Source organism: Dipteris shenzhenensis, chromosome 16 (genome assembly GCF_047967505.1).
Source record: "Dipteris shenzhenensis isolate YYH24624 ecotype China chromosome 16, Dip_SZ_1.0, whole genome shotgun sequence".
NCBI lineage: Eukaryota > Viridiplantae > Streptophyta > Polypodiopsida > Gleicheniales > Dipteridaceae > Dipteris > Dipteris shenzhenensis.
The window spans coordinates 41738774-41762952 of NC_141611.1; the positions used below are offsets into that span (position 1 = coordinate 41738774).

General features: G+C 48.2%; 1 protein-coding gene across 1 annotated transcript; it reads left to right on the top strand.

Moving 5' to 3' along the window:
* Positions 1-4469: 4469 nt before the first annotated feature.
* On the top strand, positions 4470-22005 carry LOC147892967 (peroxisome biogenesis protein 2-like). Its single transcript, XM_087387091.1, has 7 exons — positions 4470-4584; positions 5704-5766; positions 5865-5982; positions 6090-6248; positions 6471-6606; positions 21390-21507; positions 21677-22005. Exons 2-7 carry the CDS (start codon positions 5752-5754, stop codon positions 21974-21976), a joined length of 846 nt encoding a protein of 281 aa, XP_087243217.1. The 5' UTR covers positions 4470-4584; positions 5704-5751; the 3' UTR covers positions 21977-22005.
* The last annotated feature ends 2174 nt before the right edge of the window (positions 22006-24179 follow it).

The window sequence follows — 24179 nt, forward strand, 5'->3', positions numbered from 1 at the left end:
CAAAAGTTTTTATCTTAATATCCCTCAAAACCCCTATCGGTTGGGCAATTGCGGCATCGACTAGCTTGACAACAAGATTTGTGCTTTCAATTTCAGGTCTTCTCCACTTGGCCCAGCACTATTTGGTGACAATGTTAACACCCACCCCTCCATCCAAGATTGTTGTCACAGTCTTGTTTTGTTAGGTGATTGGGAGCACATAATTCATATCGTCACTTTTGAAATACTGGCCTAGTTTATGGATCGGTAGCTTAAGCAGATTTGGATTTTCCATGGGGGCTTTAACTAGCACAGTGGCCACTTTTGCATTCTATCCATTCATCTAGCAAGAGATAAAATTTTCAAAAATGCAAGGGAAAATATAAAAATCTCATGTCCCCCTCCCACAAAATATGAATTATATACCTTGAAAAATATGCAAGATTTTAAGGTTTGTACATATTCTTCATAATATGTGAGGCCCAAAGGGGGGGGGGGGGGTTTCTTTAAGATGGGGGGGGGGTAAAAAAAAAAAAACACTAAAATACGAAAACCCATCTCCTTTCAAATTAATGTAACTTTTTCATGTGTTACCTACGTTTCAAGGTGTAAAGACATATTTGAAGCTCTTTTGGTGTAGAACACAACCATGCTAATTTGACTAATTTCTACTCATGGAATATTGTTAAATTCATGTCATACTCAAGATTTTGATGGGCATTCTTACTAAAGGGAGTTGGCGCCCCATGTCCCACTCACTAGATGGCTCCTCAATAATCACCTAATTCATTGGTGTAATCCGAAGTGACGGAGGTTGAGGGCCTAGGATGGGTGGTGGCAATGGGGGGTTTTGAGCCCTCTATGGCCCTTCATTGGCCAAGGGCTAGTTGGCCCTGATTGTACTAGTTTGATGGTGCGGGCAGAGTCAGTGTCTACCGTTGTTGATACATTGGTTGGGGAATAGCCTTGGGGTACCAACATTGCGATATCTCATGATTTCCCCATCTTGCATAGTGGGCATAGCAATGTGCCTTGCCTTGCCCTAAGGCGGGGGTGTTTGCTCATGTAGAGACCACACCAAGGGAACATATGAGGATTTCTCGGGCCTTCTCTTAACAATCCACCCTTAAGTTGTTGGGCCACTCTATTTAGAATATCAGTGGCTATTTCATCAATATTCATGCCCTTAGGAATTGGAGTTTCCTCCTTAGACTCACATGTACTAATAGTCTTACCCATGTGGGACACCTCAGATGAAGCTACTTGGAGCTTTTTATGATGGGCCTTATCCTTCATGTTGTCATCCAAGAGTACAACAGTCTTGCTGCACAGCTCAAACGATATGGGGTTTAGGGTAATGGGATGGTCATGAAGCTTAGCATCCCTTAAGCTGATGAGGAAGCGTGGCAATAAGCATTCTCAGAGGCTTGCACTGGGAATTCAAGTGTTTAATCCTTGCAATATATTCCCATAGGGCTCCATATGGGACCATTGAATGCTTGCCTAAGCGTTTCCCAATTTCGCACCTAGAGCCCTATCCTATTAGGCTAGGAATAGCTAACACAATACCCACACAGCCTACAACCTTTTACAATCCACCCAAAAGGCCACCCAATTATGGCATCATGCGAGCCCCACAAGTACCTCTACCTCAACCATAGACTGTACTTTTAGATGAGGCTATGAGGATCCTAGTGTAAGCACCGGGCTGTGTGCTTTTGTGGGGAGAGATATATTGGTGCTTTAAGGAGCAGTCCATTACCAAATTCCTAGGAGCGGGAGACTCGGTGTCCCATGTCGAAAGGTTCGAGCAAATCTACAAGACCTTTGGCGACATTGGTAACTTAGATAAGGTGAATGCTTTCATGTTGAGCCTTGATGGTAAGGCAGGCCAATGGTACCTAGAGCCAGCATATGTGGCAAACTTGGTCATACTAGCCGCACTAGTGTGGCCCTTGGCAAAGGCATATCACATTAGGCGCTGGCCTATAGGGTGCAGCCGTGGAAAAGGAGTGTCTTCTGGGACTCCTACCCAAGTCCAATAGTACAGATTGGGACGAGGGGCCATCGTGTGTGGAAAAGTATTCTCCCCAAAGTCCATCTATTCATTTCCTTGCCCTTCTCAACTCGGTGGCAAGAAATTGGGTACCTAGCGCTCAGAGGTTTTAGTAAAGGATGGCTCACCTTCATAAAATTGAACATGTGGCCACATAGGATCTATGATCGAGATGGGAATTGGGTTACTTTGAGTACTTCTTGATGTAGATGTTGGAGGAGGGTCCTCGCAATTTGGTTTGCTTGGCAAAAGGATCGACCAAATCAAGGTCAGCCAGGCTGAACCACCTTATGAATTTAGAGAATGATTCCCTCAATCACGAGGCTATGGTTGGAGGTGTGGGGGATTGGGGCCTAATCAGACTGGAGTTAGGAACCATGCCCCAGGATTTGGTTTTTCCCCCATCTCGACATTGAAGCTCATCGCATCCCTCGAGCTCGAGGACTTCGTGTGTATGAGATCGTGCACTAAATATAAGCTTAGGGTTGAGATCCTAGATGGAACTGATAATCCATTGATGGGCTAATTAGAACGTTAATTGAGGCACCGTGTTCCAACTTTGTGTCAATCCTATCACTCTGTTAGACCTGAGGTGCATGTGCTCCATTCTGAATTAGTCGCTGAGTCTCCCAGGTCTTCAAGGAGTAGTCACTGTATTAGCCTTAAAACAAAGACTTCTTAAGTCACTACATCATCAGGTTGATGCGTTGCATTATAACGTAGCAACTCCTTAACGCGATGGTTTTTTATAACGACTCTTAGCGCAACGACTTCGATAATGCTGCGAGTGATTATCAGCAATGACTTTTTAAGTGGCAGGTTTGTAAAACGGAATGGTTGAATATAGTAGTGACTCCTTATCACAGCGCCTTCGGAGTCGCTATGTCAGCCTTAACGTAGCGGGTTGACTTTTGATGTGACAGTTATGAGTTCATTTAACACCATGTATCAGTTAGGTCAGGAAGTTGACCAACTATCAAATAGCATGGGCAATCATTGTATTATAATGCAATGACTATTGCAGTTGCTACATTAAACTCGTTAACCTTAACGTAGCGACACGCATTTTGGCTATGTCGCCGACTGATTTTTGGTGCTCGTAAATTTGTGAGTTTTTGTGCAAGGTTTGTGAGCATTGGGGAGTGCTATCCTACCTAATCTACCTACTCAAATAAAAAAACCACAAAAAACAATGTAAAAGCGACAAATGAGAGATTTTCCAAGGGAGTGGTTGGGAACTCACTCACACCTCTTCCAAATCTGATTTAAACTCCATTTCTTAGTGTTTTTAGTAAGATTTGACAATGCACACACCTTAGCAATCACTCAAACTAACTACTTCTGTGATTTGACGACAAAACATACTCCAAAATAAGCTCAAATGCATTAAAATCACCCCGTGAATAGAAATGATAGTTTTTGTTTTTTCTACTCCAAACACACTCTTTTTCCCTTTAACCAATCCTATTCTCCACTAACAACACTCCTGGGTAAGCTATAAAGCATTGTGCGATGGATAGAAAGCTTATGCATTGCAAAGGCTTACCTTAAAATCCCCAGCAGTGATATAAAAAATGTATAGTTTAGCGGTGACTCCATGCGTCGTAGGGATCTAGGAGGAATGCCAATGAAGACTCCACTCCCGAGCAACTCCTTGTGAGAGCTTAGCACAAGCGCGAGCCAAACACTTGCGTCACACAAGTATCTACCGGATTGTGTCAATGCGATTCCATGAAGGAGGGGAAGGGAAGAGGAGAGGGATGGGAAGAGAAGGGGAAGAGAGTAGAAAGGAAGGGCAAGGTGAAGGGGGAGGAATGGCAATCACAAGGCAACAACTCACAAGAAGATAGAGAGAATGAGAGAGCTTGTATTCCAAAAGTTGTACGTACACAATGAAGACCAAAAAACTTTTGGCATTCTACCTTTTCAAGGGAAGGCTAACCCCGTACTCTCTTTCTGGTCTCTCGCTTTCTTTTTACAAGCACTTGGGTTCATACGGCTCCAAGGTGGATATCATATAGCCTACCTCACATCCTCTCCTACTTCTTCGCTTTATCTTTACAACTACCTGGCGCCCATAGTGAGTAAACACCCTCATTGCATTGAGGGTGTTTACAAGCACTTGGGTTCATACAGCTCCAAGGTGGATATCATACTCTCGCTTTCTTTTTACAAGCACTTGGGTTCATACGGCTCCAAGGTGGATATCATATAGCCTACCTCACATCCTCTCCTACTTCTTCGCTTTATCTTTACAACTACCTGGCGCCCGTAGTGAGTAAACACCCTCATTGCATTGAGCTCCAGTAAAGGCAAGTTATCACGTAGTGCCCTCCTTTTTGTGCGGCAGCGCGGCAAATCACGCGTCTCCACGTGGAAAACACTTAAGGGGACACTCCTTCCGAATGCCAGCATCCTATACTGCAAGGACGAATTATTCTTATGTGTTTTTCTGAGCTCTCCAAGTTCTCCTGTTTTCCCCGAGTGGTTTCCCTAATCCGGCTTTCGTGTTCTTTTTCGTTGTCCTTCTGAGGTGATCTTCTCCCGAGGTAAGTGCTTGTTGTTTATGGTTTTGTGGAAGCCATTTTTGCCGCATGATTGTCGGTTGTTTATGGTCTTCATCATTCATTATGGATTAGCTGAGTTCTTGTGCGTGTTTCTTTTCTTTTTCTTCTTTTGTTTGGTTGCAGATCTTCTTCTGTTGATTTCTCATGCTTGAGGATTCATAAGAATCGCAGATATTACATTAGAGCTGTCCGCAGCTTCAATCTTAGACGATAGAGACTAGAGTAGCCACATGAGCGTCAGATGCTTTCAAGGAGATAATCTATCTCTGTTTTTTTGGTGCTCTCAGCTCACCGCAAAGTCACAGTATGTTTTCTGTGCAAGCACATTTTGGGTTTGAGTGCCGATTTCATGTCTTTTTCTCCCTGTCTGCAAGATTTGCCTTATCAAGAACGGGGTGGTCTTGGTCTTCGGTGTGAAGCTATTTTGTTTGCTTCTGGATCCTCTTTTGGGTAGTTCCTTCTTTCCTTTGTAGCATGTTATAGTTGTCTTGTCTTCTGCTTTCCTCATTTTTATTCAGTTTAGCAAGTACGGTTTCTTACTATTTCTCTTGTGGTTTTCCATGTGTCGTGCTAATGCTTTTGTTACCTTCTTCACATATGTTGTAGTCGCATTGGTGCCTAGCTTTAGTTTATCGTCTCTCGAATGTCTATCGAATTTGGGTTAATTCTCAAGCCAGTTTGTAGCTAGTGTAAGACTTTCTTGTTTTTGATTGCGGATTTTGTAGCACTATTTTAGTTGTGTAAGTGATGTTTGATGCTTGTGGTTGAGCTGCTAAGTTTTTTGTGTGTTGTGAGTTATAGCTCTCAATGGCTTATTCTGTTGGGGTGGTTGTGTTTGTGTTGATCATTGTTTGTAAAGACTAGAATTTCTGTTATAAGTTCTTGGGAGGTTTTTTGTGTTTGGTCTCTTTTTTTCAGAGAGATTTTTTTCAGTTTCATACCTCTTTTTTCTCTTTCACAAATTTTATGTATGACAATCTGGTAAACAGAAGTTCAAAAAAGAGTACACAAAAGTTGTCAAAAGCATCATAGATAGCTTCAAATTGGAATCTTTGTACTCTCATAGCTTTATTCGTGGTTGTTTCTCTGCATATTGTGCAGGCTTTCACTGTAGTTGAGCGTGTTTGCTAACTGTAGCTTGCTGGGAGGATGGCTAGTAAAAAGGTACGAGGATCTATCTTCTTGTGTGGGGAAAGGTGCGGTTCAGTGATAGATTGGAATGTGTTGTCTTGACCAGAGTTCATTGTCTGTCAATCTTGTAGGTCTCTCCTTGGGTACCTATATCAAGGGTGAATCAGTTTGATGCAGCTAAATTGGACGTGGAGATGACAGCTATGCTAAAGGAACAGCTTATGAAGGTGTTCTCCTTGATGCAGGCAAGTGCCGACTTTTGTTCAGTAGATGAACTTCTCTTGCTGCCACTGCAGGATCATTTTTCCAGAGTTTGTGCACTCCTTTGTGATGAGTGGAACTTATGGTGCAGCCAGGTTTTCTTTCTCGTTATGAGCCAGAATTGCAGGCCTTTCTTGAATTTATGATTTGGAGATTTTCAATATGGGTGGACAAGCCAACTCCTGGAAATGCTCTTATGAATTTGCGATACAGGGATGAGAGGGCATTTACTTCACTAGCCACTATCGGAAAAGGTGTTATTTATTTCGGGCAAATTTGCAATCAAAGCAGTAACGCAAAGGAAATTATAAGGTACCTGACATGTTAAACCTGAGCCATGAAAACTCTCAAATGTGCATTTAGCTTGGAATTATGTAATGATGTCAGTTATGTTTTTGTGTGCTTGATGTTTAGCATAAATAGATTTTGGCTTTATCATTGCTAATCAGGAGAAATTTTGTTTCTTAAACTTTCAGTTAGAACTGGGTTGGAAGGTCCTGGACTCACTCGATATCAGAAGCTTGGGTATTGTTTGGCCTTGGTTGGTTGTCGTTATGGATGGGCTTGTCTGCAAATGATTTTGGCCTTTCGACATGGGGTGACATCGGCCAGGTATAAACAAAAGAGGTGGTCACTTGAATTCTCCTTGCATGCAACCCGATTAGTTTTTTTGCAGCATATATATGTATGGCTACACATGGAGCTCATTTTTGGGGACCTAAGACTCTATAGCTTTAGACAAAATTGTGCCTTTTAAGCTAGCATCTCATGCGATACCTAGAGTGCCATCAGAAATGCAACGAGTTTTTAGAATTAAATCAAGATGGGTCTCCAACATGGTGGTTTCGGTTCCCTAGATTATGCATGAGTTCTATTTGAGGAATTTGAGAGAGATTCATTATGCACCTATGCATAAATTCGAAGCAAGTACTCATATGAGGCAAGGGGATCTAAGATAAACAATGTGGGGCCTAATAATCCATCAGATTGAGGCTTACCCCCTTTTTCCCCTTCTAATCCCTCGACTTGCCTTTATTGGAATCTCCATCAGTTTGAGGCTTACCCTTGGCTTTTCCTTGCAAGACAAGCCTTGTCATTGGATTTGTCAAGCTTCTTCCTGCAAGAGTAGGGGCACTTAATTGGTGCCGACTATTGCCTTGCAATGATGGTTGTCACAAAAATTTTGTAGCTCCTGGGGAGTATGCCAAGCAAAAGACTGGCTACCCGACAGGAATGCTGAGAACTGATCCCTTACTATTTCTATCTATGTGATGTGGTCCTGTATTTAGCCCCCTTCGTTCATGTTAAAAAGCTATGTCTTGAGGCCGAGGACTTTGGCTGCGGTGTTGATCTCATTCATGTCTCTCAGGATGGTCCATGCTTGAAAACATTGTATCCACAGCTAAATATGTGGGAGGACTAAGTCTGCAGTTGTGCCAATGACTATGGCTAGGGAGTCTGGATCATGCAGTACCCAATCTTTTGACTGCAAAAGGATTTACTTTGTGTCACTACTACTGGGCCGCATTTTGGATGTCCTGAAGCCTCAGCTCCACTCCTGTATCTCCAAAATCACCCTCACCACAACCCTATTAGAAAACTAGAGGCAGGCTACTTGCTTAGGGCCAACACTACTCTGCAGCGGAACATGATCACAAGAGACTATTGCATGGAACCCAACTCAAATACATGTGCTTTAGTTGAAATGAAGAGGGCAATCCAGATGTGAAAGAGTGCTCAAAAGTAGAGCAAAAGCAGATATGTGTGCACGCACGCGCACACAGTACTTACCATGGGAAACAAACTGAATAACATTGTTTGCTGCCACATTCTCAATGGCCTTCATCCAAAGCTAGCCAACCTCTCGGCTAACCTTTGAATTGTCAATAGCTTTAATTGAAAAGCTAGCTCCTTTAGAGTATGCAATGATGCCCTAAATAGAGCGGCTCCTGCAGGATCTCTACAAGACCAAGGACACAGGGAGGATTATCATGCTTCAGAGCCAACTATTCAACCTATACATTGACGAAACTTTCTAGTGAAGGTAAAGATTCAGAGAGATCAACTCGGACCGATGGGTCGCAAAGTGGATAGTAACCAATTAGCCATGCTCTTGGTCAATAATCTTCCCAAGAAATACCCAAGGGTTGGTGACTCTACCTGGAAAACAACGGAGGCCACACACATTTGAGGAGCTAGGTCCATTGTTCCTTCAAGAAGATTATGTACATCAGTAGGTCCCTACAATAGGCTTTTTGTTGTATGCGATGACCCACATTGTGAGCACTAGTTCGAGGACGAGTCAGGCATAAGCTATGTGCGTCAGTCTCCAACCCTTAGGTTAAAGTCTTGTGTACCCACTGGAGAACTAGCTAGATTAGCTAGAAGTCAGCCTAGATTAGTTTAGGGTTAGTTTAGATCAAGTAGCCGCCTTAGGGCTGCCATTTCAAGGCCTTCCATGTAGCGGGAGATAGACTATCCTCACTTTCTTTCTTGCTCAATACTAACTTCAATTGCAAGATGATGCACTCAATACACAAAGAGATGTTGTGGATTTGAGCGAGAGAATCAGAGGGAGAGAATGTAGTGGACCTCCGAAGAGGAAATAGGTACAACTGGATAATGAATGCCCAAAGGGCTGAATACAACTATATGAAGGCACTGAAACCCTCACTGCAAAACTGGAAAGACTAGACTACCTAGAGGAGGTGGATCCCTGAAGATGTTGAGGCTACCCTATTGGTTTGCTGTGGGGAGGCCTTGTTGCTGCTATTCCGAGGGCTGAGGTGCCCAACTGTGGATGAAGAATGAGGGCCAAAGGCTGCCCTTTTATAGGCTGCTAGGTTAGCTTGGCCGACCAAGTCAACACCGACCGTTGACCCTGGTCGGTTGGTCATTGCAATTGTTGACCAGGTCAGTCAAAAAGTCAACGTTGACACAAAAAGTCACCTCGATGTTTTTTACATGCGATGACGTGGTGTTGACTGTCTGTTGACTGTGTGCTGATTGCTGACCTCGCAAGGCTGCCTGCATGGCTGTACGTGATGCCTGCGTGGCAGTTAACTTGGTTGCTTGCATTGGCAGCAGCTAGCATGGCCACGGGCTTGTGGATGCCCGTGACATCCCCTTCTGCTGAAACTCGAACTAGGGTATGAAAGGGGCCTCCCATCGTGCTGACGTAGGTGATTGTCTGTGGTATACCTAGATGATTAATCCTGATCTGAATGCCTGGTTCATGAATCCGAAGGGGATCTCTTGGTTCGATGCCTGATTTGTGGGAATTGAATTCCTACGTCTGGTGCTAACTTCTGGTAAGGATATTGGATGTGGGTTAATGATACAGGATGATGCTCCATGTGTTTTTCCTTGGTGCATATAGGTGATAGGGATGGAGGACTAGGTTTGAGAGAGGCATCCTGGTCTTGTTGTAACCCGTTGCTTGCTGTAATACTGTATCCTATAATCTATTGTATGACTGCGTCTTGATGGCACCTGTCTTGAACCCCTTGAATGACCGATATCAAAGGTCAAGGTGGAACACCCTTATTCCAATAGATGAACCCATGGCTGGGATTTTGACATCCAAGCCTTGGTGCTGATAATCTGGTCGACTTCAAACTGGTGCCACCATTGTGCTCCCAGGATGTCACATGCACCCTTGCACTTGGGTGCAATGTGACACATTGGCTACATCGACAAGTGCATAACAATTCCCTAATAGGAGATTTTGTCGTGTGCTGTGATCCCTTTGTGAGCCCTTGTCCAGGGACAGTCAGGCACAAGCTACGTAAGTCAGTCTCTAAGCCTTAGATCAAGTCAGAAAGTCATTCTTGCTCACTGGTACCCACTGGAGAACAGTATGATAGTGTTTCCATTTTAGGGTTTAGTTAGGTCTAGGTCATAGCGTAGGTTAGGAGCCCGAGAGGGACCCCCAAAGGCTGACCAGGATGCCCAGAGCAAGCAGGGAAGGAAGCCTGCAAAGGCTGCCCAAAAAGTCCCCTGGCAAATGAGCCAGGGTTTTTTTTTAATAGGCTGAACTGAGCCAAGCAGGCTGCAAAACAGCCGACTCAGTTGGCTATTTGCAGCAGGCTGGTTGGCCCAGCCAGCCCTATAAAAGGGCCCCTTCCAGCCCTCTTTTGCTCATTGAGTCCTCCCCCCTTCAGCCTCCTACAGCTCCACTCCAGCCCCCCGTCTGAACAGCCTGACACTCTCCAGCAGTGGGCCTTTGACCAGCCTCAGCTCTTGGCCTCAGTTCGGCCCTCCTGGAAGGTGTTCACGCACCGCATCAGACGGGGAGTTGGGACAGCAAACGGAGTAACGTTTGGGGTCTGTTTCAGCAGCTTTTTTCAGTTATCCTTTACAGTTTGCACAGCTCACTTCTCAGCTCTATATTTTCAGTCATTTCTCAGCTCTCTTTAGGATCTACCACTCCTAGCTTTCACTCTCACTCACGCAGTAATCCTGCATTCTGGTGGACAGCACAAGCCTCTCCCTTGCCTTGCAGAAGTGTCCTACATTGTCAATGTGGACAGCATTAAGGTCTCGGTTTCGGTCAACGTTGCCTCTCGGGTCTTTGGGTTTGCTATATGTGCGCACAGTGAGCTTTTCAGTCTGTGAGGTGCATGGATGCTAGGATGCACCGCTCGTTGTCCTTCGTAGGCGTCACTGGAAAATAAATTTTGAATTGATTGAGCCACGAAGTCAACACTAAGGGTTCTTGCTTACCATGGTACCGTGTGAAGTTGAGTTTCCCCGGAAAGGAAGGCTTGGCTTGAGGTGGAATTCTCTTTGTTTCTCCCCCCGTCGGTCGGAGTAGAGAAATGAGAAGCTACCGGTCCCATTCTTCCTTCTCTTCTCGAGCGGGACATTCTCGGTGCTCCTTGGCCTCATGAGCCTTGCAGTCTCGGAGTTTCTAGGCTTCCCGAGTCTCTCAATCGTGTTCATTTTTTTCTTTTCCTGATCGCGTGCCTCCGGAGTGACTCTTTTACGCTCTCTGGCGGGGTGCTCATGATCTTCCTGCATCTCCTGAAGCTGGGCCATGCGGGTGAAGAGAGCCTCAGACTGTTGTTGGTGCGTGGGCCATGCGGGTGAAGAGAGCCTCAGACTGTTGTTGGTGCATCTGCATCATAGCCTATAACATGGCTGTCATGGTAAACATGGAAGTGTCTGCAGGATTCTGTGGTGGGGGGTGCATCTGCATCATAGCCTATAACATGGCTGTCATGGTAAACATGGAAGTGTCTGCAGGATTCTGTGGTGGGGGGTGTGTGTGTGTGTACGCGCGCGCAAGAGGGCAGCATAGAAGATTCTTGAGGATCATCATGCTGAAGCGGCTTTTTAAGCTGAAAACTTATTGGAGGCAGCTTGTTACTTCTTCAAAGTGGAATGCATGGAATGAACATAATTGTGTGAGGCCCCAGAGACTTAAATCCATTGTTTTGGAATGATGTTGGCCTATTGCTTCAGGTCACAAAGCCTATTCTCATTACATTGAGGCTTCGTGATGGGGATGACCCTTATAATTGGAAGGTGTATGAAGGGTTGAGACAATTCAAGTTTTAATGCTTTGTATGGTTGGAGGAAGGTTGAGGGCACTTACAACCTCTCGGCAGACAGTATCATTCACCTTTGGAGATTGCAGCCTTTGTTTTGGATCCATAATTTCAAGGGCAAGGGCTATTGAGGCGGTGGAAGGATGGGAGATAATATTGAGATCAGCTGTCTCAAATGCAGACGATTGAAGGAAAGTGAGGGAGGAGCTCACATATTACAAGCAAAGAAAAGAGTTGTTTGGCTTGGAGGATGCACAAAATGACAAGTTTAAAATTTCCTCGTTTGTTGGTGGAAAGGACTATGGAGCAGATGCTCTATTGTTACAAGGATTGGCCATTCGCAATACTCAAACAAGGTGCTAGCTCTTTGCCTATTGAGTGCCTCTGGAGAATTTCTGAAAACATTGTATCTGAAAGAGGAACATGCTTGTGGTCCAGAAGGCTAATGCTTTTTTTTTGCCGAAAACAGTGCTAATTATATTACTTCGAGAAGAAGATACAAAAGGTCAGCTTGTAGCTGACGGGCTGCGTTCACAAATCGGACACAGCCCTAAAAGGTAACAGAATAAATCATACTCACGGAGGGATAAGACGAGTGTGAATGAACAGCCATCGGGGTGGTGAGTAGTGCCACCGAAGGCCCTGCGAAGTCTGCTCGAAGAAGAGGCCCTGTGTGTCCCAAGCCCGGAGGAAGCGTCTCCGCTTCTCCTGACCGGCCCGGGAATCTCCCTGAATCTGGTCCCACTGGCCTCTGAGGGTATGAATAATCTCGCTCCAAATCTCCGTCATGATCTGGGCAGTCGATAAGGAGGTGCCACCGAGGATGTGCGCGCAGCGCGAGGTCCAGATGTGCCACCCTGCAATGCTGCTAATAATCTCCCAGACTGGCTGTCTCTCCCGAACTCCTGTATCAGCCTCTGCTAGGTGCTGCGGGATACCCTCGAGCGGCCCCCACGTCCCCTGTGTGATAAGGAAAGTGGGGTCCTGCTAGCATGCCTCGAATAAGTGATGAAGACCAGGTGCGGTGTTGCACCAACAGAACGCGCCCCAAGTGATCAATCCTAGCTCTGGTGCTGCGCGAGTAAGAATCCCGAAAGTCCACCTCCACACTTCCTGGGCGCGAGTGCAGCTCCACAGGTAGTGTTTTGGTGACTCCTCATCCTCATGGCAAATCTGGCAGCATCCGTCCTGGCCTATCTGCCGCAACCAGCTCCCCACTGGAAGACCTTTGTGGGCAAGAAGCCACAGGAAGTATGAGATCTTCCGCGGCCGCCAGCTCTCCCACAAGGCCTTCCAGAATGCCTGCAAAAAGAACCTGGAAATACCCTGTGCATACCAGCTGGGCCGCTGGGTGGGGGGGCGGCTCTGCATCCTCCCAAGAACTCGCCTGCCCAGAGTCGTGCTGTAGGCGAAGAAGGAAGTCGGCCCCTGTTCTGTCACAATCTCTGGCCACCACCACTCTCCTGGGTCCCAATCAAGCTCTAACAAGGCCCGCCCCTCCCAGAGCCAGAGCCGCCAAAGCTGCATCTGGTCCTGCTCGATGCTAGGATCGGTACGCCAGACCTTCCCCAAAAGGCCTACGACCCGAACCCTCTGCCATGGGAGTAGGGGGTCGATGAGCGCATCCTCTCTCCTGAGTCGTCCATCCCCAAAAACCGCGAAGAAGGAGATAGAGGAGTCATCCATACGTCCTGCGATCACCAGTGGGATGCCACGGGGGGTGAACTGTCCCAGCCAGCGGGCGTCACCAGGCATGAGGACCTGAGGCTCAGGTGGAACCAACCAATCAGCTGGGATCGCGCCGTCGATCTCCGTGCGTCTCGCCTGGGCTCCACGTGCACCTCCAGCTGCGTCTGCAAGATCAGCCGTTTCCAGATGTCTGTACGTATCCCTCCAAACTCGAAGGGACCGGGCTGGCCCCCTCATCCAGCCATCCCACCTGATATGTGATCTCTCCCCCAACTGAAGGCCCTCGGCATCTCTGACCTGACCGTTCCAGATAAGCGGCTGGCGATCGATCTCCTCCTGACAGTTAGGAGGGGACTGAATGAGACTGAGGCGGAGCCGCCTCCAAACCATGAGGAGGCTACGAACGAGTGGGGAACGGGGCTGAGTGAGCGGGGCGGAAGTGAAGATCCACCTGAGGGACGGTAGCCACTCTCCACCTCGGCGCGGGACACAAGAACCGACTCCCTGCTGAAGTAACATCTTCCTCGTCTGCCCCCCCGGGGTCAAACCGCGGATGACAAGCTTGCCTAACAAGGCCTGACTCTGAAGCTCTGGATCGATGACCCTCAGGCCACCCTCAGCCTGCGGAAGAATGATTGTCTGCCAAGCAACCCTGGCTCTGGTATCTCTGAGACCATCCTCCCCGGACCAAAGGAAGTTCTGAACCAGCCTCCTGAGTTGTGCCACGCTGGATCTCGAGAAACACCAGCAGGAAGCCACATACCAAGCCGTGGCTAGGAGGACCTGGTTAACTACCAGGGCACGACCTGCAAGGGAAAGCTTAGCAGTGCTCCAGAAAGCCAGCTTCTGTCGGATGGAGTCTAGCACCGGGAGAAACTGCTGAGCTGGCGTGATGTCTAGGCCAACCTGAAAACCAAGGTATCTAGCTGTCTGTCCCCGTGGAATCCATCTGAAACCCAAAAACCTCCCCCACTGAGAACACGCCCCGGGGTCTGTGAGAAAACCAACTGATTTGTTCCAGTTGATTTTCACACCAGCGGCCGAGCAGAAGACCTCCAGGGCCATCCGCACCCTCTCTAGCATCCTCTCATCGTCCTGGACATACAGGGCTGTATCATCTGCGTACTCCGAGTCCAAAAGCTCCGTGTCCTCCCGGAGTGGAAGGCGAACACCCCTGATCCCTGTAGACCTCGCCCGAAGGTAGTAGGTCATAGCCTCGGCGAAGAAGAGAAACAGGTAAGGAGCAAGGGGGCAGCCCTGACGCACTGATCTCTCCAAGCTAAAGCGCTCACCCATCCTGCCTCCAATGATGACCCTGCTAGAAGTTGTCCTGTACAAAGCTGAGATACCTTGAATCCAACCTGCTGGGAAACCTAGCCGCTCCTAGGCCTTCTCAAAGTCGAGAAGTAGAATGGCAAGGTGTGATCCGCTGTGCTGAGCCCACTCCACCGCCTCTGAAAAGGTGAAGACATTATCCAGGATACTGCGATCCTGGACAAAGCCTGTCTGAGTGTCATGGATGAGGTCTGGGAGTAGAGGCCGAACTCTGGCGCTAATCATCTTGGCGAGGATTTTGTAGGCAGTGGTAAGGAGAGTGATCGGGCGCCACTGACGGATCTCCTGTCTATCTCCTCCCTTCGGGATGAGGCAAATCAGTCCCGAGGAAAGGCTCTCTGGCATCTGACCGCTGCTAAAAATCCTCTGCAGAGCTGCAAGGAGGGGCTGATGGATCTGGTCCCAGAAGGAAGTGAAGAATGCCCGGGATAGCCCATCCTCACCTGGGCATTTCTGTCCGTCGATGGCCATCAAGGCCTCCAACATCTCGTCCATGGTGAACGGTGCCAACAACGTCGCCTGCATGCTAGGCTGGACCAGGGATGGAGTGTGCCTCCACACCTCCTCACGGTCACGTCGAGTACGAGGGGCAAGCGGCTCCTACTGGAAGAGGGTCCTGTAGAAGTCAGTGGCCAACCCCAAGACCTCCCCTGGATCCGTAACGATGTGACCATCCGCTGTCCTGAGACTCCGAAGCTGATCACTTGCAGCTCTCTGGCCATGCGTCCTGAAGAACTCCCTGCACATCCGGTCACCCTTCCGGGCCCAGAAGGAGAGAGAGGCGTGATAGGAAAACTCTGAGCGACGCTGGAGTGTCTCCTCCAGAAGGGCTCTGGCTCGAAGGGCCTGGATCCGAAGCTCCTCCGAGCCCGGGGAAGCCTGTTGGAGTCGCTGAATGGAGGCGAGGTCCCTCCGAAGAGCTCTCTCTCTGTCCCACCAATCCTGTCGAACCTGTAGGGCTGCGAGCTGGCAGATCTGGCTGGACTCCTGCAAAGCCTGCGCCACCGAGCCAACCAGATCCACGCACTCGCCCTAGTCTCTGTCCCAAAGACTGCAAATACTGCTGCGCACATCCTCCCTCGAGAAGATGGAGTCAGGAATCCGGCATGAGCGGGGGGGAAGGGACTGAGCTGTTGAATCTAATGATAAGAACACAGACGCATGGTCGAACAGTGTCGTCCCTGGAACTATACCCTCCTGACCGCCTCTGTCGATGGCCCAATCACTAACATAAAATCTATCCAGCCTCTCCAGGAGTCTGCCTCCTTCCCTGCGGAAGCCCCACGAAAAGTCCAAGCTCCCGTGCCAGCGTCGGAAGGACGGGTCGCGCCAACTGTCCCTTCCTCCTGTCGCAAAGATAAAAGAGTCCCAAGCTGACAGCTCTGCCTGAGACATACCTGTAAACTCCGGTCCTCTGCCCTGCTAGTCCTCCAAGGTCTCCAGATTGTTGAAGTCACCTCCAACAATCCAGGAATCCATGTCTGGGAGAATCGCTGTAAGTGTCCTCCAGAAGGTGGCTCTACAACGGAGATCTGTGGGAGCATAAATGTTGAGGACTCCAACTCTGGATCCCTCCAGCTCCAGGCCTACCCAAAGGGCACGGCCTGGTATCAGCGTGCCATGATCGAAAACTCCCTGGGCTAGCTGCTCGCCCACGGAGGTACAAACACCACCACTCCTCCCTAGTGCGCCGATCGAGGGCTCCCAATAAGTGTGAGAACGTCCAGGGAGAATCTTCCTGCATCTGCGGGAGTGAGCCGCAGAAAGCTTGTGCTCCTGGAGCAGAAGTACATCCAAACGACCTATCACTGTTGGCTGAAGTTCCTGTCTCAAAATGAGCTTCCTAGGACCACGGGTTCCAGAAGAGTGAAACTCGTTCACATTCCAGGAAACGAGGTGTAGGCTCATGGTGAGGGCTGGGAGGCTGCGAACAGCTGTCTGCTCGCGGTCGAAGTCGAAGAAGAAGCTGACATCTCGGAGTGGAGGCGCTGACGCTTATGGGAAGGTTTGGAGGGGGAGGCGGGGTCATCCTGCCCGTCCTTCAACACCTTCAGCAGAGGCGAGAGGCCTTTGGTACCATGAACGAAAGCTTTTTCGAGCCAGCTCGAGATCTCTGAGGTGGTCATGCCGTAGAAAGCGCGGAGTTTCTGAGGGGTCCAGGCTCTGACATCTTGGGGGAGGGGCCAAGACAGGGGGGGCCTGAGGATCACAATCAGTCTGAAGCGTTTGGCGGCGCAACGCCAACGCAGGCGCACGTCACTCTCGGACCACTGAGTCTCGAGAAACTGCCCACCGGACGGGCCTATCCAGGAGCAAACCTGAGCATGTGTCTGCTCCCTGACAGCCTCCCATACCGAGTCGTCTGTCCAAGTCTCGGTGCCGTCGCTAAGGAACGTGAAAGCAAAGCTAGGGCCATCCTTGGGGGCCAAGGCGGCTATCTTCCCATCCGCCCCTTTGCGGAGCAGGAAGATACTGATGTCGAGGCAAGCAGGGAAAGTACCGAGGTCGGCCACATCCAAGTAGTCCCAGGGGCCAGATCTGTAAAAGTCGCGGGGGAGCTCTCTCTCCTGAAGCTGAGGCCCGTCGGAGTCTACTACTGAGGGGCTAGCGGACAGAGAAGCCTGCTCCGGTGAAGGTGTAGACTCAGGGTGTCCTGCTAGCGGAGGGGGAGGGGGAGGAGGCTGGGGAATAGGCAACACAGACTCCTCAGGGGCGACTAGTGGAGGAGGAGGAGGAGGAGGGGGAGCGGGGGCTGCCCTCGGCTGAGGAACCGTCGGTGCAACTAGCTCTGCAGGAGAGCTGAAAGAGGCGGGGGGGGGGGGAGGGATGGGGATGCATCTGGAACTGGGGCTGAGAAGGAGGGGGAGAAGACTAAGGAGGACGAGGAGGGGGCTGAAGCGGCGGGTCGGGAGAAATGGGGTGCAGATGGGGGATGGCCTGGGGCTGAATGGGAGGAGGCTGGGGAGAGGAGAGGGGGACCTGAGTCTGTGGAGGGCGGGCTACCGTCGAAGAAGATGCTCTCCCAGGTCCCTGGGGCGGCTGCCTGTCAGGTAAGGTGCAGCTGCAGGTTGGGTAACCTCAGCCTCTTTGCCTTTATCCGAAATCTTCTTGTTCTTTCCCCTTTTCCTTCTAACCTCAGTCCAGCCGCCAACTAACTCTGGTCCGGGCTCCGGCTGCCTCTGCTCCTCCTGGCGTGGCTGCCCGGAGGGGGGGGGAGGGGGCGGAGAGGGGGGGGCGGGGGGGGTCGAGAAGAGCTGGCGAAGCGTGGACAAACAGCCGCCAGGTGCCCGAAGCCGTGACACCTCAAACACTGCCCTGGCTGTCCGGTGACTACCATGCTCTGGGTGATGCTGCCGGCATCTGTCACGATCTCGATCACTGTCGGGAGAGTCGCAGGATCCGCCACAGCCACACGGACTCGGGGGGCTCCTGTCGTAGTCACCGCATCGGCGAAAGTATCGTGCATAACCCAGCCAAAGTGGGAGCCCAGGTCCCTGACAATCGGCCGTAGCTCAGCAGCAAGACCTGGAAAAACTAGCGTCACTGGATGACGAGGTATACGGAACCGAGCATCAAAATCTACTGCGCTGAATCCGTGGTACCACGGGACTATCATGACAATCTTTCCATCCACAGTCGTGGGGGAGCCAGCAATCAGGTTGCTCTCTGCTTTCGCATTGGAGAGTTTGAGCCAGAAGATGCCCCTTCCCATAAGGGCCACCTCCTCAATATGGCCGTCCTCTAGCATGAGGGTGGATTGGAGCCAGTCCCTGATGGCTGATCTGGAGGGGGAATGTCCAATGACTCTGCCATAAACAGAGGTAAGGGCAAAGTCATTGGCAACCTCCTGAACCCGAGATGATTGTTGCTCTGTCAGGATGACGCGGTAGGCATCTGGAGAGGGAGGGTCCGTCTGGGCCTCCGGTTCCGAGCAAGGGGCCGCCATACCGCCAAGACAAACTGCGAGTCTTCCGATGAGGAAAAGGCTGCCACCCAAAAAAGGGGGGGGGTAGATGCGGGAGGGTGGAGCCTGGGTGTGGCGGGAAGGATGGAGGGCGGGGGGCGGAGGAAGCGGGATGGGGGGGCAGGAAGCGGAGATGGCGCGGGGTGGAGGAGTGGGGGCGGGGATCGGGGCGGTGGAGAGGAGGCGGGAACGGAAGCGGGGGCGGGGGAGAGGCGGAGTGGGGCAAGGGGGAGAGACGGAGCGGGGGCAAGGGGGAGAGACGGAGCGGGGGGGGGGTGAGCGTGGCGAGGGCGAGCGGAGGTGCGAGGGGGGGTGAGGCGGAGGTGAGCGGGGATGGCGAGGGAGGGGGAGGTAGAGGTACGGAGGGGGAGGGGGAAGCTCGCAGGAGCTTACGGGTTTTTGTGTCAGAAGGCTAATGCTTGTGTTCGCTAATGCAAAGTTGTCTATGCTTAAACAAGTTTAGGATAGAGTGCACTCCTAAACCATATACTGGATTTTGACCTGACAAGGATAATGACAATGATGCAGCAAAGGCTGCTTCTAAGCATGAGGATGATGATGAGGTCCAGATGAGTCAAAAGGAGGAGGGGGCTGACACCACTTTGTTAGAAAATGTAGAGGTAGGTTGCTTGCTTAGGGCCAACACTACTGAGCAGCAGAAGATGCACTCTAAGATCACAAGAGATTAATGTGGAACATGACTCAAATAGATATTCTTTACTTAAATGGGCAATCCATAAACACAGCCTACTGGGTTTGTTTTGCTGCATTGTCTATAGGAAACTCTTTCTCTCTGCCTCACACCTCTGTGGTGGGCTTTAGTAGCTGCTCAAGGCTGAGCACTCATGCAAAGTTCTGCTCCATTGTTCTATGTTGACAGACGCTTCCTCTTCAGATTAGTTATGCTCTCCTACTGGATGTAATCTGCACCAAGGTTTGCTCTGGATCTGCTGTGTGTCTGCTCCAACATGAACGGTTTCTGACCTCTTTGCTGCCCTGGAATGCAGCTTAAGTGTGTTGTCCTTGGATTGTGAAGTAGATCCCTGGATCTCCAGCTCCTCCTCTCTCAGAATAGTGACTGCAGGTGAGGCTTCAGGAATGACTTTGGCTCCCTGTGTGGGACGCTAATTATAGGGGGAAATCCCCTCCAAAATGGCCAACTGGTTGGGCAGACTGCCGACACAGTCTTTGGTCCACAGACAGCTGACCTGCTGCTATCTCCTGGGTCCACCCAGTCTGCAGATAGCCGACGTGCTTCTGTCTTCTCATGATAAAAGGATTTCCTTGAAGGCACCTTGATGATGGTTCTTCCATGCCTCCTGTACCTGCTGCTGTTGCCGACCTGTTTGTGCTGCTGTACCCACCGCCCTCCTGATGTACTTGCTGACCAGGTACTGTTGCAGCCTTTATTTACTGCTGCTCACTGTTCTGCCCTTTGCTTGGGCTGTTGGCTGGGCTCTTTCCAGCCCCACAGTCAGCCCATGTGGGCATCCTGTGGTGGCCGTGCCAAATAAACCCTAACAGGGACTTCAGTATAGCCATGTTGCTGCCCACATGGTACCTAACCCCTTCCCCCTGTAGGTTCATCCTCCCAGAAGTATGCTAAGGTGTCAACCCCGTGAGCTCTCCTCATTTGGGGCTCATAGGTTGGGCATTGGCCCTATTTCTCCAACACCCCCTCTCATGACACACTCTGGCCCAACACCAGCTCTATCAAAGAACTGCTCCATCAGCTCCTTTGCAGATGCTCTTAGGAACATGTCGAGGATGTCTTCTCATCTGGCCTGAATCCCGCATATTGTGTGTGCAATCTATTCTTGTATTGTTTCTTTTTGTTGACTTCATCTTGATGCTTCCAGTCCATGGCTGAGTCTGTCCTTCACCTCCAGAGTGCTGACAGAAACTGAGTACAAAGACTTTGTATAAATGGATGCTCAAGTATGCGTGGGTGTGTGGATTTGTATGTGTTAGAGCATATGTTTATACTATGGTCTACACCCACTGTTGGGTGCTGATGATGTCAGTGGGGATGTCATAGTAGCTAGTTCCTGCTATGAGTGATGGGTTTATGGTTTTCAACCTAATGAGTGATTATCACGAGATTGAAACTGCACTATGATGAGTTTGGGCATGTTCCTGGACTCATCTAGGTACATGTCACCTACTTTATACATGCAAATGCTTTTAGACCTGTGAACTCCATAAATATCACAAATGAAAAGCAGGATTTCGTGGGGAAGTGGTCATTGTACAGGGTTCATCAATGTGAAGGCTTCTGAAATTTTAGTAAATGTGATTGTTGCCCTTTTCGTACGTAGTTCACATGCATGCATGATGACAAATAGTGAATTTTTTCTGCTTGTAATCTATGTTCAAATTTACATCTGTGTATGCTTGTTTACTGCAAGCTAGCTACTGAAGGTAGAAGTCTTTTCTTGTCAAAAGTTAGAGCTTATATGCCATTTAAGAACATAATGCGTTCCCATCGTTCCAGAAACTTCATTGGGTGGGGATATCTATCATTACGTGGGGTCTCTCCTAATTTATAGAAAGAATAAAACTCATCGGGGGCACCTACTTGTCTCTAAAAGGTTTACATTCTGAAATCATGGCTCTTTGTTTGCCGGCTAAGCAGTATGTTTTTTGGCTTGCATAGAACTCCTTGGGACACAAAGCATGGGTGTTGCTGCAGCGGGCGGAAACTGTGTTGCAGCTTGCAAGTTTTGTCAACCTGCTTTTTTTCCTTTGAACGGGAAGGTCATATTTTTTTCTTGAATCATTGGATAGTAGATGTCACCGATCACATTTTGCTATTGTAACTGTTATCTAATGTATCGTTCTTCTTTGTGGTGCAGATATCGAAGCTTGATAGAGCGTTTTCTTGGTGCAAGACTTATCTATCAAAGGCCGAACATGGATCGATCAGTAAGCTTTGAGTACATGAACCGGCAACTTGTGTGGCATGAATTTTCGGTATCCCTCTGTCAATATTTTTTGTGAGATATGCTTTTGACTACTGGAGTGGGATTGTGCAATAATTGAAAATTTTCACAATATAGAAAACAACTTTTATGGCAGTGCTACTTACTAACCTATTTAATTTTTATTTGTACCAAAATAACAAAATGCCATTAAATTGCAGGAACTTTTACTGTTAGTTTTACTACTTTTGAACATCACTTCTATTAAAAAGGCTTTTACATTTCCGTTTTCAAGTGGAGAAGGGGCAAAGGCAATCACGAAAGAGGATGCTTTTCCTGTTTGCGAGCGATGCCCGATAACTATCACTTACATCGCACTTCTGTGTGAGCATCAATATTGCTACTATTGTTTGAGCACTAGATGTATAGCAAGCTCATCATTTCGATGCATAAAATGCAATGTACAGGTTTTGGCCATGAAACAACGTCATTTGCAAGTGACCGTTGAAACAAAGAATTAATGGAAGTCAGCCGGGTATTATAAAAAGTAAGCGTGTGAGTCACTTTGTATGAAACGACTCCTTTATGAGTTGGAAATGTAAAATGGGTATTCTATTATAAAAGTTGGGTTTTCATCCAAGTTGCGGCCTGTTGGTATTGTGATAATTCTTTCTATCTTAAATGGTGCGTTGCCCTATGAGCTAGATTTAGATTTAGATGCTCGTTTGGGAGAGACTAAAATGAAATCGTTAGACTTCTCAAGCAGTTGTAGCTTGAATGAAGAGATTTGGACTACTTTTTGATTAGCCTTCTCCTTTAGTGCTAGCCTTCGTCATGGCTGAGTTTGCCCTTCACCTCTGGAGTGTCGATAGAAACTCAGTACGAAGACTTTGTATAAATGGATGCTCAAGTATGTGTGGGTGTGTGGATTTGTATGTGTGAGAGCATACTTTTATACTATGGTCTATACCCACTGTTGGGCGTTGATGACGTCAGTGGGGATGTCATAGTAGCGAGTCCTTGCTTTGTGTGATGGAGTTTATGGTTTTCAATCTTACGAGTGACTATCGTGAGATTGAAATTGCACTATGTGTTTTTAGAGGATGAAGTTGGGAATGTTCCTGGATTCATCTAGGTATATTCTATTATAAAATCTTACTCAAGACTGAGAAGTCATCCACTAGAGTTGGTTTAGTGGTTGCAGGGTACTGGTTTATTTTGTAGATGCTCTAGGTCATTACAGGGCAATTTTGCTTGTGAAGTATTCATAAACAATAACAAATTTCATAAAATAATAACAGGTGGGAATGAACCTTATGGATTTGGTACCCCACCAAAATCCATGGAGAATGAAAGATAAAGTTAGGCATTGATATTGGTTGGACATCATAGTAGCTATGCTGTGCGTGATGAAGCTCTTGGTTTTCAAATTTGTGCATGACTATAAAGAGGTTGAAAAGGCCCAATCCGATGACAATCATACAAGTCTTCCACTTAGGAGATCTAAACCAAAGGCCATATGGGACACAATGTAATCAAGATCTAGAGAGCATGACATAATAGAATCGCCCTCGCGTTGGCCCACGCATGAGATATCTCCTTCATAGTCTCCGACTTGGGGAGATAGATGATTGGAGCAATGGTGGCCCTTGCCAGATGGTGAGCTACAACTTGTAGACCATAAAGGAGGAGGAAGGGTATCAAATAGGTTGATGAGATTGAGCACCAAAAATGTCCTATTAGTTACTTCCTTTCTTGATGACACTACTCCTCAAGGATTAGACCCTGATCGCTTGTGCATATATTTATACTAGGCTATGCATTCCCTTTTGGAGAGACATTCTTGTCTCAAACACCAGCCTTAAGTGTTGATGCTTGGTTTAGTGGATACTCTGTGTGTGTGTGTGTGCGCGTGCGTGAATGCCAACTTGTGCATATGTGTGTGCATCCATGTTTGTGTACAAGTGCTAATTTTTCTTTGGGAAAATTTTAGAAAACTTAGCGCTCCTTTGGGTTTGGCGAAAACCATGGCCTCGAAAAAAGAGAGGATAAATGTGTATTGGTTGCCAAATATAGCCTAACTTTGGTAAATTGCATCTTTTGATTGGCAAAACCAAAACAGGTTGATGTTTTATATCAAATTACATACTAAGGCATGATTTACATCAATATAATGTTTTTACACCATTCAATAACTCTGCACTCATGAAAATAAGTAGTTTATGAAGTTATGGCTCATTTTTCCATCAAATTTAGGGCAAGGTTGCCCATTTTAGGCTATCATTTCTCAAGGATTGGGATGGTGGATAGCTCACTTAGGTTATCCTCCCTTGAAAAAGGTCTTGGTAGGCTATTAGTTAGGTGGTACCTTGTGTGTTTGTGTGCAGCACAAGGAGCTAATGCAACCCTTAGGCTTTGGCATAGCCTAGTTAGTCTCCTCTATTTCTTCCTTATCCCATGACCTATTCCAGCTCTCTTGTCTCTCTCCTCCATTTCAACATCCTAATTGGGTAGCGACCTTCTTACTTGAGGCCCAACATAGAGATTACCCAACGGGTGTAGGAGTGAGACTAAGTTGACCATCAGAGCCCAACTCAAGGATGATCATAGACTTCTACCACTTATAGACATAAAGGACGAGAAAGGGGCTCAAATAGGTTGATGAGGCTGAGCACCAACAATGTCCTATTTAGTGACTTCCTTTCTCGATGACACTAGCCCTCA

What these genes read in the sequence shown, in the direction of transcription:
- LOC147892967 (XM_087387091.1), top strand. An exon ending in GTTCTCCTTGATGCAGGCAA is followed by an intron (nt 5,983 to 6,089) that starts GTGCCGACTTTT and finishes TGGTGCAGCCAG; the next exon opens with GTTTTCTTTCTCGTTATGAG. An exon ending in ACTAGCCACTATCGGAAAAG is followed by an intron (nt 6,249 to 6,470) that starts GTGTTATTTATT and finishes TTAAACTTTCAG; the next exon opens with TTAGAACTGGGTTGGAAGGT.